Source organism: Primulina huaijiensis, chromosome 10 (assembly GCF_012295235.1).
Source record: "Primulina huaijiensis isolate GDHJ02 chromosome 10, ASM1229523v2, whole genome shotgun sequence".
Lineage (NCBI taxonomy): Eukaryota > Viridiplantae > Streptophyta > Magnoliopsida > Lamiales > Gesneriaceae > Primulina > Primulina huaijiensis.
Genome location: NC_133315.1, coordinates 370,222 through 390,269, shown reverse-complemented (window position 1 = coordinate 390,269; position 20,048 = coordinate 370,222). Strand labels below are relative to the sequence as shown.

Below are 20,048 nucleotides of genomic sequence, written 5' to 3'. Positions count from 1 at the left end.
AATGATCATAAATTTATCATGGAGAAATATATATATATATATATATAATTTGATATCTTTTGAAAAATAAACTATATTTAAGTATTTGTATCTTTTAAATTATTTTAATTTCGATTATGGTTTTAAATTTTGTATTACTTTCATATATTTAATTTTTATTACTCTCTATCATAATAAATAAAATATAAATTTTTTTATATTATATTACTATTGTTATTATTAATCTTAATTAGAATCTTAATATAAATATTTTTTAATATGTCCTAAAAATAATTAAAATTTTTAATCAAAATTACACATATAATATAAGACAATTTTTTGATTTTTATGAAAAACTTTGATTTATTGTTTAAAAATTTGATAAACAAAATAATATATGATTTATTAAATATTTTATTTTAATTTTTTTTTTTATCATTAACAGTTTCACTCAACCAAAATGAAGAAATACATTTAATGATAGAATTTGTTATCCTCATTTGAGCGTTATCTCACATGGCATAAACATTTTTATATAATAATTTCTTATAATAATATCTAAAATCTAAATATATTTATTATATTATATCGATAATTTTAAATATTTATAAACACAATAATAATTACTAATTTTAATAATTAATTACATAAAATAACACTTCGCACATCGCACATGTGAAATACTAGTACTAATAATATTGAAGTATTTGGATTCAGAAAACGATTTCTTTCCATTTTGTAATCAGTTTTGGATTAATTTCAGATCATCGAAAAGTTATCGCCGTTGAAAAATATTAGTAATCCAACTTCCTAATTGAATTTGGCATGAATCTCTTCGTTACTTATGATCTGGAGAGTAATCCAGAGGTGTTCCTTGAGGTTTCCATTGCTTGGAGAGTAGACAAAAATGTTGTCAATAAAGACTAGTAACTCTTGATTGAGTTATGATGATGTCATTATGGTTCTTCTAAGTTATTAGGCTAAACTCTTAATTTCTTAGCAAAACTCGTAGCTATAAATGATGTGTAACACCGCAATAAAATAGTACATAAACATGTTTTGCTTTGATTTAGAATGGTAACTGCTAGCATTTCGTCTGGGTTTTCAGATTCCTCATGCGCCAAAGCGTAGACCCGAGCATTTGGTTTATTCTCATTCAGCTTGTTGGGAGTAGCATTATTGTTTGACTTGGTCCTATTCTCAAATGGTTTGGGACAATTTTCAATCTGACGTCCCATCTTTCCACAATTGAAACAAGCACCGGAGTTCTTTTGGCATTCTCCAGTGTGTCAGAAATTTCAAGAACACATCCTTAAGCTTGGAGAGGTCGAAATTGGAGTGGCTTTGAATGGTTCACTTGACTGGTTTGGTCACTTGAATGGTTGTTTACCTTGGGAAGATTGCCAATATAAGGATCGATTGTTCTTGTTTTCATTTTCTTGGAGTTTGATGTTTGTCCCAGCTCCAATGGCTACTCCCATCAAATCAACAAAACTCGTGGGTTGGTAAACTGCCAGCTGACTGAATTATGCTGGTCAAACTCTCTTGAAATGATACATCTTCATGGTCTGGTTCACCATGATTGTCGGAGCATAAGTTCCAAGATCGTTGAACTTGGAAGTGTAATCCAATACAATCATGTATGGAGTTTGAACGAAGTTTTCAAACTTGTTTAGCTTTTGTAGTCAAAATTCGGCCAAGTAGTACTGCTGCACGAATGCTTATCGAAATTGTGGCCAAGTGATTGGTCCAGCTGCTGTCATGGTTGGTGAAATAGTCTTCCACTATTTGCTTGCTTTATCAAACCCAAGTGGGTTAATGGAGGTCCATCTCCGCTGTTGTCATTGTTGATGCAGTAACCGTTAGCATAATGTGGGTCACTTTTGTTACAAGGAGGTCTCTCAGTCATATCCTATATGCAAGAAAGTTTATAAGATGTTTGAACAAGTATGTCCAAATAAATAAATAGTAATAGCTCAATGAAAGCAATAAGTTATTATCAAACAATCAGCAATTAACGATATTGTGATCACCGACCAAATGCGAGGGTCGAACAAAAATTTTCTCAAAAATTCTCAAAAGTTGAAACTCTGAAGATCTTGGATTGAAAGTACAAGTCATGGGGATTACAAAATAGTTGGATTTCGAGTTTTTTACGTAAGGTTACGAGTCAGATCAGAGCTTTCCTATCAAAGCGAGGACTAAGCGTGGGTTGGATATGAATAACTAGCTAAAATTTGATTTTATATAGAAATTTCCCAGCCGGATTATGAATACGACAGCTCTGATACCACTTAAATGTCAAGCCTTGGGACCAGGGTCGGGAGACATTCGACGTTATTTTACAATCACATATTCTCAAAACAACAAGCTTCGTATACTATAAGAAATTCTGCATACAACCACGCACATACGACAACGGTTTTTTGTGAAAAACCGTTGTCGTGTGTTTTTAACAACGGTTTTATCCAAAACCGTTGTCTTTGGGGGTTCAACGACAACGGTTTTTAAAAACTGTTGTCTTTGGGGGGTCAAAGACAACGGTTTTTAAAAACCGTTGTCTTTTCGAGGTCAATTGCAACGCTTTTTGAGGTCAATTACAACTGTTCTATAAAACCGTTGTCATTGAGCGTTTTTTTAGGGTCAATGACAACGGTTGATAGAACCGTTGTCTATTAGCGTATTTTTTTGGATAATCGACAACGGTTTTAAGAAACCGTTGCAATATTTCGCGACGGTGTTTCAAAAACCGTCGCTAATTTTAAATTTAGCGACGGTTTTAAAACAACCGTCGCTACTATTAGCGACGATTTTAATAAAACCCGTCGCATGTTTAAAATTAGCGACGGTGTTACAAAACCCGTCGCTACCATTAGCGACAGTGTTCTAAAATCGTCGCTAATAGTAGCGACGGTTTAAATATAAACCGTTGCAAATTTAAATCTTGCGACGGTTTTAACATTACCGTCGCCAATAGCGACCGTTTAAACAACAACCGTCGCAAATTGTCTATAAATATCACATTTTCGGTCCATTTTTCTCCACAACACTTAAAATTTTTCTCTTTTACACAATTTTATCACTTCACACAACACTTAAAATTTTTCTCACCACTTCACAACACTTAAAATTTTTCTCTCTTACACCATTTTATCACTTCACACAACACTTAAAATTTTTTTCTGTTACACAATTTCACACAACTCCTAAAATTTTTCTAAGCACTTCATAACACTTCAAAATTTTTTCTCTCTTATACAATTTCACACAATACGTAAAATTTTTCTCTCTTACACGATTTTACTACTTGACAACACTTAAAATTTTTTTCTTTTACACGATTTTAGTTTCAATTATAAGTTTTTTTTAGATTTCTTAAATTATTAAAATTTTTTTTTAAATTTTTCGAAACAAAGTAGCGACGGAAATTGTGGTTAATAACCGTCGCTAATATTAGCGACGGTCTTAATTGATAACTGTCGCTAATTTCAAAATTAGCGACGGTTAAGTTAACCGTCGCTCATTTGACCTAATGACAGTTTAATAAACCGTCGCTAATTTTGGCTTAGCGACGGTTTGGGATAAAACCGTCGCTAATTTGATTTAGCGACGGTTTCAAAAACCGTCGCAAATATGACCTATCACAACGGATAAAAACCGTTGTCGTTGAACTGACTTTCAACAACACCCTCAGTTACAACAGTTTTAAGAAGGCTACGACAACGGATAAAATCCGTTGTCGTTTGCCGTTTTTGGTGTAGTGGTAGTAATTCAAATAACCAAAACTAGACTATTTTATAAAATATTTAATCGTTTTTACAAATGATCAAAATCAACATCAACAAAGGTACAAAAGCGTACAATGATAAACAAAAAATAACATAAAAAAATGTTCTTCCTCTTCGAATGAGGCTACATCACCATCCTCAGAAGTATTCTTGTTCTTTTTCTCCAAATTGTTGCTCGCTCAAATCTGGGTGAGAGTGTAAGAGGTGAGTATTTTATGAAATACTCAGCAAGTGAGAGCCGATCTAACATGGAACAACAAGATATACATATATTCTTTAAATATAAGCAAAATTCTTAATCTTAGGGTACAAGAACAAATTTTTCAAGTATTACCACGCGTGGTATCATCGTATCAAAATCATGATCTCATACATATACATATATAAATTAGCACCGAAACTCATCACATATCCTATGGTATTATTGATCATCCCCTTATATTTACATCCTCAGGGGGTGAGGCTATTTATAAGTTATTATTACTCACCGCATCAGGACCGTAAAATGATTATTATCACTCACTGTGTCGGGGTCATATGATGTTTATTATTACCCATCGTGTCAAGGCCATGCACATTTTTCGAAAATTCTTTTACTATTTCAAATCGAATCGTAACCGTGCTTCAAAAATTTCAAAAACTTATTTCCTGCTTTCAATGAACGCTTACATATATCCTCAATCGAATTTTTCAAGAATATCACAACCAATCAATAGTTTGATATCAAATCATAACAATGGTTTGAAATCATATTATATCAACAGTTCGAATTTCATTATTTCAATTGATGGTTCGAAGTAAGGGTTCAAAGAGTGAAAGGTCATATCATGGTCGATCGATTTAAATCATACATATGAGTTTTAAAGCAAAGGCCCACCTACTGTAAATTATTTGTTGCGTGAAGAAGCTAGCTGTTGTTTGCGTGAATCAAATTGAACATACAAAAGTGTGCGTGGAAGCTTCTGGCCGCTGGTGCTCGAGAATGGGTAGAGTCTCGAAGAGCTGATAGAGTCTCGCCGCTGAGAGCAATACGAATTCGAGAGAATTTGGGATGGTAGAATGTGATTCTGAGAGCATTCATTGCTCTATTTATAGGTGAGGCGAAGAACTAAAAATGGTAACCTTCATTATGGCCATAATCATCCTTAAATTCAACCGTTACAAGGCCATAAATCTACTCCATAACTAGACTTAACTTCAGTTGTTACCATCTATCTGATCAAACTAGGCAACACACTGTACTCGAGCTGGTGTTGAGCTGTTTGAATCGAGCTGTTGATATTGAGTTGGTACATGTCTAGCCATTGGTTTATCTTCTCACCGCGCTCGCGTATCTCGCCGTAAGGGTGTTTCGCAGTTAGCAAGTCTTGCCGTTCGCATGTTTCACTGATTTCATATCTCGCCGTGGAGACTCGCCGTTCATATGTCAAACTGATCGCAAATCGAGCCGCAAGATGGAAAAGTCTCGGTCTTCACAAAATTTTTTGTCATATACAACAATCATTTAAAGACAGATGCATGGGCTACGAAGCATCAATCGTTAGCCTGAAAATTGGGTAGGAAATTAATGACGTCCTTTTTTTTTACTTTTTACAATTTTTCATATGTTTATAAATACAAATACATTGAATTTTTCTATACTAAAAAAGAAAAAATTCATTACATATTTTTTCCTATTTCAATTTTAGAGATGTTTATTATATTGCCAACTAGAATTAGGAATGCGTACGCATTTTACTACAATTTTGCATATTGTTTTTCACTTGAAGTTTTGGGTATTAAAAATTTTAATAAAAAATCAAGAATGTGTTTAATAATTAATGTGGTAAACTATATATATTGTAATACATATTAAATTAGAAATATACAAATATATATCATATCCAAAAAATTTAGTGAAATTTGTGAATAAACTATGTTATATTTATTCTAACATCGAAATATATAATTTGAAATCATAAAAATTATCAAAATAATAAAATATGTTATAAAGCAAACAGATGTTTATTTTGACCAAATGTGAAGGATAAAATGTATTTCAGCTCATGTTTCTAGTTATGCTTATTTGATCACAGCTCCTAAATGACAAAACCACGGACAGGGAACACGATCTTTCTTTTATCATGTATTTGGTATCATTCTTCAGCATCCAAAGCAATGGACTAGTCCGGGAAAAAGGGATTTTTTCTGGTTGACGATCTTTCATGATATCGAAATGGTGTGATAACCCATCGTTTTTCATATGAAGCCAAATTCATCCGATTACCCTATTGATAGGTAAAGGGTGTTGGGATGTAGCATCAGGGCCGGTATTAGACTTTCAAGGGTCCGGTGAAAAAAAAAAAAAATCCCTTTGTATTTATATAAAACTAATACTAAAATCAATGATATAAAGATAATTTCATTATTTGATTACATAAACTAATTAGGGGTGGGAAAAAATATCGATAGTTTCGGTATACCGCATTTACCGTACCGCAAAATAACGCACATATCGAATTTAACGGTATATCGACTATTTCGGTATCGGTATCGGTATCGGTATCGGTATAGATTTTAAAAAATTTCGGTATTTCGGTATATACCGAAATACTGAATTTTTTTTATCTACTTATATTAAAGTGTGAATTTCCATGGTCTCTCAGGGTGTGGATTGTTCCCAACTAGGGATAGCAAACAAGCAACGTTGATAAGTGTAAGCTCTATGTCCTCATTCAGAGCTTTGTAGTTAAGGTCGTACCTTCGCTGCAAGTCAAATATAATGCACTTATTGACCCCTGCCACGAGTTTTAGCAAAAACAAGCACTGGGTCGACCAAAGCTTGGTCACCAATTTTGCTTGGGTCGACCAAAATGTTAACCTTAAGGGTCAATATGGAAATTTGAAGTGCCTGATTGATAAGCCCACTAACCACTATTAAATTTTAGAAATTTTGAAGATAAAATCCAAAGCCCAAATATCCAACCCAATATACCCCTAACCCCACTTTAATTGGGACCCTATCCAGCTGGGGTCCTGTGCGGTGGCTCCATATTGACCACCTCAGGACCACCTCAGGTTGCGACAAGGACATGTATTGTCGGAGGTGTTGGCGGGTTTAAAGTGATAAAAGGATCGACAATAATAGGAGAAAGAAATTGAGAATTGAGAAGAAAAAAGAAAGTAATGGAACAAAAGGAAAAGAGTGCATGGTCGACTATTCGTTTGATTGAAACAGATTACACATGCAAAAGCATGCATGATGGTGGTTTGAAGATATATTCCATCAAAACTAAACCATTTATTCCTTATATATATATTCCTTACTTGATCTGTAGAATGATTATTTATGCAGTGATAAATAGTTTAGTTTTTTTATCCATCAAAACTAAACTATTTATCACTGAACTATTTATCACTGCATAAATAATCATTCTATAGATCAAGTAATTATACTTATCATCGACAAAGATACTCGTGATTGAACAATAAATGTGTACTATGTTATTTCAAAAATTAATGTTAAGCAAATATATCAGATTTCTAATATGTAAGATGATAAATATAATAATATTTACAAAGAAAATAAACCTTATTAGAGACACCAAAATGCAAGGCAAAATTATCACTTCTGAGACTTATGTTAGATGATGTGAATAGAGGCAAATACAGGTTACATATGAAGAACTCAGGATACAAACTATTTGCAACATTCAACATAAGTAGTTCTTGCACTAGCCTCGTTCCGCGGAGTCATGGTGAGACCAATATTCCTTAATTAGCTGCCCAAACAATGAATCCTCTCTTTTCATTAGCTTCACCGGCTCATCGTACTCAGCTAGTTTTCCTATATGATGCCGATATGCTTAAATTTATTTCTAAAAATGTTGTGTCAACAAGTTGGAAATTATGAATTATATATAAATACAGACCTTCACTTATGGCAAGAACCATATCACAATCCATCACAGTTGGTATTCTATGAGCCACAGTAATAACTGTACAGTCTGCAAATTCTTTCCTAATAACCTTCTGCAAGATCATGTCGGTAGCATTGTCGATAGATGCAGTTGCTTCATCGAGTACCAAGATCTTGCTTCTCCTCAATAAAGCACGCCCCAAGCATAACAATTGACGTTGCCCAACACTCCAGTTTGAACCATCTTCTAAGACTGAAGTCATATGTTATTTTTCCGAAATGTCACTCAAACAAAAGACGATTGTATCGCTATTACCATATATAACTTTTGATATAAAGGAATCAATTATTGAAAACAAGTAACAATGATTGCTCCTTCGATCTAGTATGGTCATCAATAATGCAATACAATTGAAAAGTGACGCTTGACCTATTATATGGTTTTGGTAAAAGATGATCGATCCTATCACTTACCAAAAAAGTCTAATCCATTCTCCTTCTCCTGAACTGTGTCTTTGAGCTGACACTTTTCAAGAACCTTAGTTTCAATGAAACAAGAAAAAGGGAGACATTGTTATATGGTATTTTTATCAAAAGGTCATACTTAAAAACTGAAAGCAAGATCATGGATTTAACAGAAGTTTTCTTTAAATCTACAAAAATATTGGAAATCAAATCAATACAAAATTACCTCCCAGAGTTCCTGCTCTGTATGCTGATGAAATGGATCCAAATTGTACCTCACAGTTCCATTGAAAAGAGTAGGGTCTTGAGGTATGATCCAAAAACGAGACCTCAAATCATGAAGTCCGAGTGCTGATATATCAAGCCCATCTACAAAAATCTTTCCTCCTGCAGGCTCTACTAGGCGAAACAAGGCACTAATAAGTGTGGTCTTCCCACTTCCAGTTCTACCAACAATGCCAATTTTGTGTCCTCCTTCGAATGTGCAACTAATCCCGTGTAAAACAAGTGGTGTATCGTGTCTATATTTGATCTGTTTCCACTCAAAATCAGTATATAGGGAGAATGTCATACTTTTTTAGATTAGAACTAACTCAAGAAATGTTTACCTTTAGATCTTGAATCTCTACTTTACCCTCCATTGGCCAGTTGACAGGGGGGCGATTCTCTTCTATCACGTCAGGGGCCTCACTTGGTATGTGCATATACTGATCAAGCCTTTCTACTGAAACAATATAGTTCGATAAATTGCACTGGCTGCTAATGGAAAAAACGAGAGATACATTTAATGAAAGACCATAGGACAACGCCATTCCAATAAATCCTGCAACCACATATGAACATAAACAAAATCTTAATCCATGAAAGTAATACCATTTGAGTAATTAAAAGAGGACGCCTTTCTATGTTTGTAGTATTACATTATGTATAGGGGTGTAAAATTAAGTCGTGTTAGAATCAAGTTTGTGAAATTTCACAGACTCAGGCACAAGTCCAACTAAAGAATTGAGCTCAATTGCTCGAACTTTGACTAATCGAGTTCAAAATAAAAGAAACTCCACCTCAAGCTCAAGTGCAGCTTAGCCTAACAAATTTTATTTGAAGAACATATCCGAGAACTCAGATAATGAGTTTGGCTCGTGTGCTACGATCTATTAATGTCATCACTAATAATATTTTAATAAAGCAATAGTATTCCATGAATAAATATATGCAAAGAACAATATTTTGGTTTTAATTTCTATATTGTGAAAACTGATAAACATAGTTATAAGATGAGCTGATGTGAGCTATCAAGAAACTCAAAGCTCGAGTTGGTAAAAATTTGAGCTCGACATGAGCTCATGTGGAACAAACCAGCTTGTTCATGAGCAGGCCGACTCATCTTTTTACATTTCACCTACCGGGGCTAAAAGTTCCAGATGGAAGTGAAACCATGCAAAAGCCTGCAAATGAGAGAACAACTGCACTGAGGGTTTCCAGCCGTTGGATCAACCACTCATTAGCCGAAAAATATTGGAAATATGGGCTTCCATTGATGTCTATCAGCTCAAGATTCTTGGAGAAAAAACGATCTTCTTCTTCGAAAGCTCTTATTGTAATTACTCCTGCCACAGACTCAGCAACATGATTTGCTACAGAAGATTTTGTTGTTCCATTAATCCGCATGAACTCTCTGGCTGAGGAAAAATAGTACTTCTGAAGATGTGCAATTCAAATCAGACTCAGTATTTGGCATTCGAAAAAGAAAATCATTGAACAAAATGTTCTAATCTTGCCACCAAAATTTAAAACTTAATGTTGGAAATTAGTTTGAGGTCTAAAATCAAAACTTTTCTGTGAAGTGCAAAATCTTTGAACAATTACTTCTTAAATTTCTCATTGTTGTTTCATCATATGCTTTAATATGCAAGCATATCCAGATAATTAATTTCAACTTATTCTTATTAAATTTCCTACAATGAGAAAATAAGCGAGAAGATCTGAACATTTGAGTTGAAGTATGTCTGTACTGATGATAGTTACCTGCAAGCGAATGGCGAAAAATATCATTGGTATTGAGACAAGCAGTACTTGCCATGTGACAACAGCCAACACCACCATGTTTGCATAACTATTCATGGTCGATACCGATGTGAAAATCAAGCTGAAAGGAACATCTAGATCAACTATGCTCAAATCAGCGGAGACCTGTGATATATCAATTTCACAAGACAAACATCAGTATCATAGGATTCATGCCCCCGGGTTCTAACCACGCTCAAGAAAGACTGTAGGCAATAGACTCCTCTTGGATATATTTAACACTAACGAGAAAGAACAACTTAAAATCAATGGAATCTTTACCCGGCTGAGTATTCTTCCCAAAGGTGTAGAGTCATAAAACGACATTGGCGCACAAAACAGAGAAATCAGTAGTCTTGAAAATAATGCTCTTGACGACCTAATGTTCAAAACAACTGCGAATATGATTCGGCAGAGTAAAAATAGTGATATGGCGAGTCCAATCAACAAGTAAACTACGATCAATCTCAATTCGGTGACATTTGGAGAATCGACATTTTCAGCCATCCAAATGTTCTGCATAATCTGGCCTAGCGTGTATACCAGTTGGCACAGAACAATCACAGAGTAGAAAAGAAATCCTTTATTTTGCTTCAAATACGTAATATACGGTTTGAATCCAGTGTCCCCGGCTTCTCGTTCTTCTTTCTTAATCAACTGGACATTTTCAGATATTTTAACTTTCATTTCTGCATAATTTTTTCGAATTTCTCTGGAAGAAGATCCAAGATGTTGGGAAGAACTGATGTCTGAAAGCCTCCTGGAACCAGCGGTTTCTTTGTGTGCATTAACAAGGTCTTGAAATTCTTTGCTTGAGGTCAGCAACTGAGAATAAGGAGCAGCATGCGAGATTTCCCCATCTAACATGAACTGCTCAAAAGGAAGGGGTACTATAATGAGCAACCATTCTTTATTGTTTTCAACATGCATTATGCATCGCCAATCTTGTCATTTTATGATGAAATTCTGATTGCAGAAACAAGAATTAATAATCAAAATTATATCTTCAGGAATCAAATTTGATAACTATGATTTTCTTATGATTTAGTTTTAAAAAAAATTTCCTTCAATGTTCATTCTGAACTATTTTCACCTGTACGAGGATGGAGTTTGTGTTCTGAAGTAGGGGTGGATAAAAAGTTTCATACAAATAAAATTCCCTAAAGAAAAACTCACCAAGATAAAATCAAATGCAGGAAGAAAATCAACTTGATGAGTCACGAGCAAAACTGTCTTTGTTGAGAGGGCTTCAATTACATATTCCTGCCAAGATTCAACAGAGTTTTTAGCATACAACGCGTAAAACTAAATTCTACTTGCAACGGGAATATGCTAACGTTAAACAAACTCAGGGCAGTGTGTGCATCAACAGCACTAAATGGATCATCCAAGAGATATATATCAGCGTCCTTATAAAGAGCACGAGCAAGCTGAATCCGTTGTTTTTGGCCACCACTAAGGTTTATTCCTCTTTCTCCTATCTCAGTGAGATCACCATGAGGTAGCAGCTCGAGATCTTTAAGTAGTGAACACCTATCTAGTGTATCTTGATATTTGTTGTTATCGAAGGTAGACCCGAAGAGAATGTTTTCTCGAATGCTTCCTGATTGAATCCAAGCCGATTGAGAGACATAAGCAATTGTCCCATGTACTTGTACCTAAAATATGTTAGAGAAAACAGATTACATTTTTATAGTATATTTTTAAGATTTGTAAAAGGTGAATCACTTGTGTAGTTCCATGCTAATAAGCTCAATCATTGCCACAAAGTCAGACCTCAGATCTGAATTTCCTCGCCTGTCACACTCCCCATTGTTGTAAACTGTGTTTTTGCCCCTTACAATATTGAGGAAAAGAAGGGAAATTACTCACAGTGCCAGCGGTTATCGGAACCTCTCCAAGAATTGCAGCAAGAAGAGTTGACTTCCCTGAACCCACCTCTCCACAAATCGCAATCTTGTCACCAGGTTTAACACCCAAACTGATGCTTCCAAGAGTTGGCCGGGATGGATTCTCATCCCACGATATATTAGCCGATTGAAACAAAATACTTGTATCGCTCATGCACGACTTAACTCTAACACTCGCGGTTTCCAATTCAGGAGCTTCCAGGAACTTCGCAATCCTCGAAAACGCAACTTTCGCCTGAATAAACACTCCAATGACATCAGGAATACTTTTAACCGGATCTTGGACCAGCCATAAAGTTGCTACAAAGGTGAAGACGCTTGCAGAAGATAGCGGAACACCAAGAAAATAGCAGGTAGCAAATGTAGCAGAAGAGACTAATAAAGGGGACAACCAGAAAATGAAGATGTTGCACGCTTTAGACTGCTGAACTGCCAATAGACATTTTTCTTCAATGGCCCTCAAATTTTCTATTGCTTCCCGAAAATGAGTTTCCCACGCATATAATTTCAATACCTTCATGTTTAAGATAGCCTCAGACATCTTTTTCAACCTCTCATCCTGCGCTACCATAAGCTTAGACTGAAACTTATGTTGCAACTTCCCAAGCGGCGAATTGCAAAGAACGGTGAGAATTATGACAGTCATAGATGCAATCGTGGCGAGTCCTACAGCTTGGAAGAGGATAAGGATTGCAAGACAGAGTTGCAGGATTGTAGTCCATATTTGGTGGAACCAAAATGGGAATTCCCCGATGCGATAAGAATCAACTGTAACATAGTTCATTATCTTGCCACTCGAGTGGTTCAATTTAGCCAGATTTGATAATCTCAATTGCTTTTGGTAAATGACTGCAGTGAGTAGGGATCTAACTTTAAGACCAACTAGTCTAGACCGGAAATACCACTGTCTTTGAGATATCGATTCGAGGATCTTTGTCAAAAAAAGCACTGCGACCAATATGTATCGCTCATATTTGGAACTTTCTTTTCCTTCAGCAACTTTTATGAAGGCTTTGAGCAGTAAAGGCCCTGCAGAGACAGTCATCACTTTAAATAGTGCAAAGAATCCGGATATGACTATTTCTCTCCAATGGCATAACAGAATGGTCTTCAAGATTTCGGATTCAGTTAATCTATCCGATTGTTTCCTTCTATTCAATACCTCCATATATAACAAGTAGCACGACTCTGCTCGATCATCCACGCGTAAACTAGGTATATCTTCATCAGCAAGAGTTTTCTCTCTTCCCATTTTCATTAATGGATTCAACCACCAAAATGTAAATTTACTACAAAAACGAGCTTTTGCAAATGGACTCAAACCACTACCTGAATAAGTTTTATAATCATTACTGGCTGAACTGAGTAATGGACTGTGGATATCGTCGTCGTCATGCCCTTCATGTCTATAACCTTTGAAGGTGCATAATAGTAATAAACAAGATCCTATGAAGCAAATAACATCCAGAAATTTCTGAAATGTCACCTCTTTCCTAAAAATAGCTAGAAAAAGTGAAAACCCGCAAATTATACCAGAGAAGAGGGATGCAAGAATTGATAGAAGCCTCAACAAGGCTCTTCGAAAACGTGTTCCTTGCAAACTAGCTATTAATCCAGTTAACAACCAAATTAATCCATGAAGCATGAACGTTATCCACGAAAGAAGAGGTGCAATATCTTGAGTTTTTCTCAATTTTTCTTCCAAAATCCAGATACCATAAGATAGATAGACCAATCCAAGAAAACCATTAAAAATGGCTGATACTAAATGCAAACTCGATATGCCGCACGTGGAAGCTCTCACATTTGAGGATTTCAATGATTTCTTGAAAAATATAGTGAATAAAATCATGATGAAGAGCAGGATATCGAAACAAAGACTTAACACACTATCGATGCAAGAAGAACAGTGTGTTCGAAAAATCAAATCAGCGCCACAAGGGATCTTGTTGCTGTCTGAACAGTTGGATTCCCCACAAAACACGGTCCATAGATTCTCCATCTCTACCCTCACAACTTGTTAGGCCTTCGCAAGTCTGAATTCGATACAAAACCAACAATTCACATGAGCTAGTTATAAAATCGATACATTTCAAGCCTAGCAATTCAGGTAAATCATCAGACACAAAAGAAAGAAAAAACACAAAAACCCAAAAGTAGATCCACAAGTGCAGCAGAAATACAATCATCTGCCTATTTATGATGAAAGTAATACAAAAAGAACCAAGTTTTTAATACCTAAAAAGCAAAAATTTAATGGAAATTAAGTATCTATAAATTCGACTCTGACAACATATCAATGACAGTTTAGCATTCTTTATTGAACCATATTCAAATTTCATGTATATTTTTCTTAGAATATTCAAGTTTGAAGCATTGCTTATCATAAATGTAAAAATGCATTTGAATGGAAAACCTGTCATCATGCAAAATCTAAACTAATGAAAGAAAGGTACACTTTGAACAACACAGCAAGCTAAGTAGGGGGGAAATGGATCGAGAATGGCAATAATGCAACAAGAAGTGGAAATATTTGTGTAACAGAGTTTTGTGGGCCTATACACACAGGAAACAAGATCAACACCTTCCAAAAACCATTCTGAGACAACCAGGGAAACAATCTAAGAAAGATTATCGTCAAAAATAGTTCTTTTACTTTAAAAACAGAACTCAATCAATGCTAAAAAGAGCCAAGAAATCTTGCTCCTCTCATTCAAATGGAGCAACTCTTCTTTTCCTCTTCACACGGATGAAAAAATTCAAGAACCCAAGAACTTGTCCATCTTTGATGTTCAAGATTTTGCTATCCACAAGCTTGTTGAATTCGAGGTAAAAAAAAAAAAAACATTACAGGAACGATGCCATACGTGTAATTTCTCGGGGTTATATGATTAAAAAAAAACTGATTAACACGCACTATATAGAGTCCTAAAGTAATGATGATGGGTATCCAAATGCAACATGTGTGTGTATGGCGTAAAACAAAGATGTATCACTCTATCTTGCCTGTGTTAAATTTCAGATTTTGGTTATTTGCTTAACTCTCATGCATACTTAATTCTCATTGGATGGAATGATTTGGATGTGATTTAAGACTTTGATAGATAAATAAAAAAATCTCAATTTTGTGAGAACTTAAAATCCAATTTACTGATAAAGGAATTTGAAGTTCCGTAGAACTTAAAAGCGTTCAAATCCTTCCATTCAAATACAAACTTACATTATTGTTGTTCTTGTTAATGAATCGATTTCCTTTGCCTACTTTTTTCACTTCACAAAAATATGTTTCTTGTGCTACTAATTACGTGAATTTGCCTCTCATATTATTTAATATTTCAGAAATAATTTATATAATAATATTGTAGTTGTGTAAGTGAAAAACAAACAAAAAATTAAATAATTGTGAAAGTATAATATATAAAGTAGGTCTCTTGTGAGACGGTCTCACGAATCTTTATCTGTGAGACGGGTCAACCCTACCGATATTCACAATAAAAAGTAATAATCTTAGCATAAAAAGTAATAATTTTTCATGGATGACCTAAATAAGATATATATCTCACAAAATACGATCCGTGAGATCGTCTCACACAAGTTTTTGTCAACTACAAGTTTGAAGTTTAAAAATAAGTTTTAAATTTAATCCCGCAATCAACGTTAATACCTTATATTCTTAGAGTTGACTTTACTTTAAAAAATTTAAATGATTGGTGAAAATTAAAATTAATGATATAAATTAGAATAAAACTTGTGGTGAACAATGTGGTTGGAAGGACAGATAAAGCAACTAAAAAGACAAAAAGAAAAACCAAAAGAGTTAAATAAATTTAAGATGTGGATGAAATCTTTAAATTTTAAATAATTAATAAACGTAATTTGATTAAATGATATTCAATTCAATAATTATAGATTAAAAAATTTGATAACGTCCACATACTGTTTCGTGTGGCGCACGTTAAAAATCTTCCTGATCACAAATTTGTGCTATGAAAATTTATTCTGGGACTATTTTATTGAGTTAATTTTATAAGACGAATATTCTATTTGAGTCACTTATGAAAAATATTATTTTTTATGTCAAAAATATTGCTTATTATTATAAATATGGACATTATTGGCTCGACTCACAGATAAAAATCTGTAAGACCATATCACAAGATACTTATTATTGGTACTATATCTTAATTTATATTATGTACATATAATTTAGGCAGTTTGCATATAGTTTCATATGTTCAAATTTGCTATGTTAAAAATTTTGGGCTATTATATATCGAAGAACTTTATGGTAATTCTTTCAAGTTTTTTTTTTATAATTAATTGGAATAATTCTTTCAGTACGGTAATTTTTATTTAAACAAATAATATATATACACACGCAGTGTGTACTATTTGCATTAATTGAATATCATACATGTGATATATTTTCAATAACATATATTATAATAATATAAATTTTTAAAGGAAAAGTTTTCAAAATTGTTATCTAAGTTCGCCTATTAATATCTACTTTTAATTATATAATACTTAAAATAAAATAAAATAAAAACTTTTTTGATTCACTAATTTTTGTCTATTTTGAGTTTTATTCAATTAAATTATCGAAATTTGGTTTTGATATAACTTTGAATATTTTTAGCTTTCGGTCCAATTTTTCAGATTACTGACGTGAAATCAGAAAATATTAATGTAGTATCGGAAATTGTTGACTTGTCTCAACAGTTGAATCAAAATAGTCAAAAATTAAAAGTTAATGTAACAAAACCAAAATTTGAAAATTTAGTTTACCAAAACCTAAAATTAGACAAATAGTTGACCAAAAAATCTTTTTCCTTAAAAAAAATTTGTATTCGTCCTAATTACATGTCCAACCCACGTCATCATTCCATCGAAACATGACTTAAAGCTAAAAAATAAAAAACAACAAAAAGAATAAAAATAAAATTTTTTAACTACTTAAAGTGTATATCAATCGAAGACAAATTTATGTATTTTCCTTATTTATTTTGATTTTGTTTTAAAGAAACACGATATTCATTTCATTAGGGTCTATTTCCTCTTTCCGTGAGCACGTTATTTTCCCCTTCACATGATCAACAATATGTCAATCATCTTGAGACATAGTTGCGTGCACTATCATAGCTTTAATTAGAAGGTGGCTGTCCTTTTTCACCTTTGATATTTTCCTATTTCAATTATAATATTATATTGTTTAATTTATTATTTTTAACTTAATTTGAGATCCATAAGAATTATCGTATATAAAAGTGAATATTCATTCATTAGATAGGTAACATATTGACATGTCTAGTATTTGGCGCAAATATACCAATTATATGACTCGTTCGTCGTTTTATTAAAAAATATAGCTGCTGATAACGGTGTTACTCGAATCTTTTAAAATTATAGCTGGTGATAACGTTAACGGTGTCACTCGAATATTTTAAACTGAATAGCAGTTCAAACGCACGTTTTAATTGTTCTATCCAGTATGTGCAATAATCTAATAGACTAGTACGGGAAAAAGTTTTTTTCCCGGATTTTGATTTAGATCACATTAAAATGATGTAATAATCAACCGTTCTTCTTTTTTTCCATATGAAGCCAAATTCCTCCGTTTATTGGTAATGGGTGGTGGGATGCCGCAACAAGGACATGTTAGTCGGAGGTGTTGGCGGGTTAAAAGTGATAGAGATTGGTGTAGTTGGTCGAGTCGCCAATAATAAGAGGAGAAAGACTATGGAACAAAAGGAAAAACAAGCTATTTCTAAGATTGTGTCTAGCATTGCATGGGTATATGCTCAGTCACTGACTAAAGTTTCATTTAAGATTGATTTTTTTCTTTGGAATTAGCCAGTGACATTCATATGAGACAAGCTTCTTAATTTTCATTGTCATTTAAGATACTTTTTTTTTCTGCATTGGCCTTCGAAACTCTCAAATCATCATCTTTATTCAATTGGTCATTCCTACAAAATAAATGAGAACCGGATGAAAAATCAAGGGAATGGCAACACAAAGGCTCAAATAATAGTGAAGCATACAAAGTAAAAATGAGGCATCCACAAAGCACAATGTGATGTGCAGAAATTTCCAAGCACATAAGCAAAAGAGATGTAAATATATATATATGCACATGATCAAGTGAAAATTACAAAGAAAATGCATAACGAAGCATCAAGAAGAGTCCCTTGTGCATATGTTGAAAAAGGAAAGTCTCAAATCATCAAGTTTCAAAGTCATTAAATCTATGATAATCTGGAGTAATTTATAAATTTAGACACACAAACCTCATTCACACAAAATCTAAGAACACCTTGAGTGCAAGAGAATGAAGACATGAAATATTCTAAAATGTTTTTGTGATGGAGAATTGGAAATCTACCTATTCTTTGAGATGTTGTGGCTTAATGCGAAGGAGTTTAAGGGTGTCGATTTGTTGGAATGTTGAATTGTGTGTCGTAGTGATCCATGCTGTGACGACAACTGGATAAGAATCAATAACGGGAGAAGTGAGAACACGAGAGGAAATCAATAGTTTGTTTTATGTGAAGGTGAAAGTTTGAGGATTTGTAATAGCATAATTAAATTAAAGGTTATTTATGAATTTCATCTGAAAATTTCATTCTTAATTTTTTGGCTTACCGAGTGAGTTGGAATTCACTACAAGAATTTTTGCATACAACAACACACATACGACAACGGTTTTTCACAAAAACCGTTGTCGTATGCTTTTTAACAACGGTTTTATCGAAAACCATTGTCTTTTGGGGGTCAAAGACAACGGTTTTTCTTTGGTGGGTCAAAGACAACGGTTTTTAAAAACCGTTATCTTTCTGGAGTCAAAGACAACGGTTTTTGTGATCAAAGACAACGGTTCTATTGAACCGTTGTCTTTGAGCGTTTTTTTTGAGTCAACGACAACGGTTCTATGAACTGTTGTCGATTAGCGTGTTTTTTGGACAAACAACAACGATTTTGGAAAACGTTGCAATATTTAGCGACGGTTAATTCAAAAACCGTCGCTACGTTTAAATTCGCGACGATTTTAATATAACCGTCGCTAATTTTACCGTGGTTTTTTTGACAAACAACAACGGGATTCACTTTGCTTGATTGTAAAAGTCAGATTATTTATAATTTTGGCACGATCTTATGTCTGACGCGCCGACGGTTTGTAAAAACCGTCGCTACGTTTAAATTCGCGACGGTTTTAATATAACCGTCGCTAATTTTACCGTGGTTTTTTTGACAAACAACAACGAGATTCACTTTGCTTGATTGTAAAAGTCAGATTATTTATAATTTTGGCACGATCTTATGTCTGACGCGCCTTCGCAATTTTTTGTTCAAACAATAATATAGTCAATATCTTTGAAATATATATTTTATAAAAAATTTCTCACATAAAACTTAACCTTAGAGAAAAATTCATGAGTCATCCCTGATATTATATATGATATGTTCCATTCTAAGATTATGTTATTTTAATCTCTAAAATACATTAATTTTTTACACGTACAATACATTTGGTGTAAATATTATATTGTACTTATTATATAATTAATGTTGATGAGTTTAGAGCGACTAAATAATATGTTTTTTTTATAAATCAAAAATAATATTTTCTCCAACTTCAAAAAAATCAATTTTTATTTAATAAAAAATATAATAAAAACATAGTTTAATAAATTTTTATCTCATTTATAACTATCATATAGTAAAATAAATATATTTTTTAATTTTTAAATAATTATATTAACAATAACATAAAAATTATCATGAAAAATGTTTTTAAAATTTAAAATTTTAATATTATCTCTATATTTTAATAACAAAAAATTAATATGTATAAATATATCGCTTTTAAATAAATATATTTTTAAGTTTATATTTTTAAATTTTTAAATAATTATATTAACAATAACATAAAAATTATCATGA

General features: G+C 33.2%; 1 protein-coding gene across 1 annotated transcript; it reads right to left on the bottom strand.

Annotated features, from left to right (window-relative positions):
* Positions 1–7,268: 7,268 nt before the first annotated feature.
* LOC140986034 (ABC transporter C family member 10-like) lies at positions 7,269–14,778 on the bottom strand. Its single transcript, XM_073453986.1, has 11 exons — positions 12,067–14,778; positions 11,532–11,852; positions 11,371–11,457; positions 10,477–11,064; positions 10,156–10,320; positions 9,534–9,828; positions 8,739–8,953; positions 8,357–8,662; positions 8,140–8,203; positions 7,679–7,918; positions 7,269–7,593 (listed from the first exon to the last, which is right to left on the bottom strand). Exons 1-11 carry the CDS (start codon positions 14,104–14,106, stop codon positions 7,481–7,483), a joined length of 4,434 nt encoding a protein of 1,477 aa, XP_073310087.1. The 5' UTR covers positions 14,107–14,778; the 3' UTR covers positions 7,269–7,480.
* Between the last annotated feature and the right edge of the window lie 5,270 nt (positions 14,779–20,048).

What these genes read in the sequence shown, in the direction of transcription:
- LOC140986034 (XM_073453986.1), bottom strand. Translation starts at nt 14,106, where the DNA reads ATGGAGAATCTATGGACCGTGTTTTGTGGGGAATCCAACTGTTCAGAC. An exon ending in CTGCATTTGATTTTATCTTG is followed by an intron (nt 11,065 to 11,370) that starts GTGAGTTTTTCT and finishes CCTTTTGAGCAG; the next exon opens with TTCATGTTAGATGGGGAAAT. An exon ending in TTTTCGCCATTCGCTTGCAG is followed by an intron (nt 9,829 to 10,155) that starts GTAACTATCATC and finishes GCACATCTTCAG; the next exon opens with AAGTACTATTTTTCCTCAGC.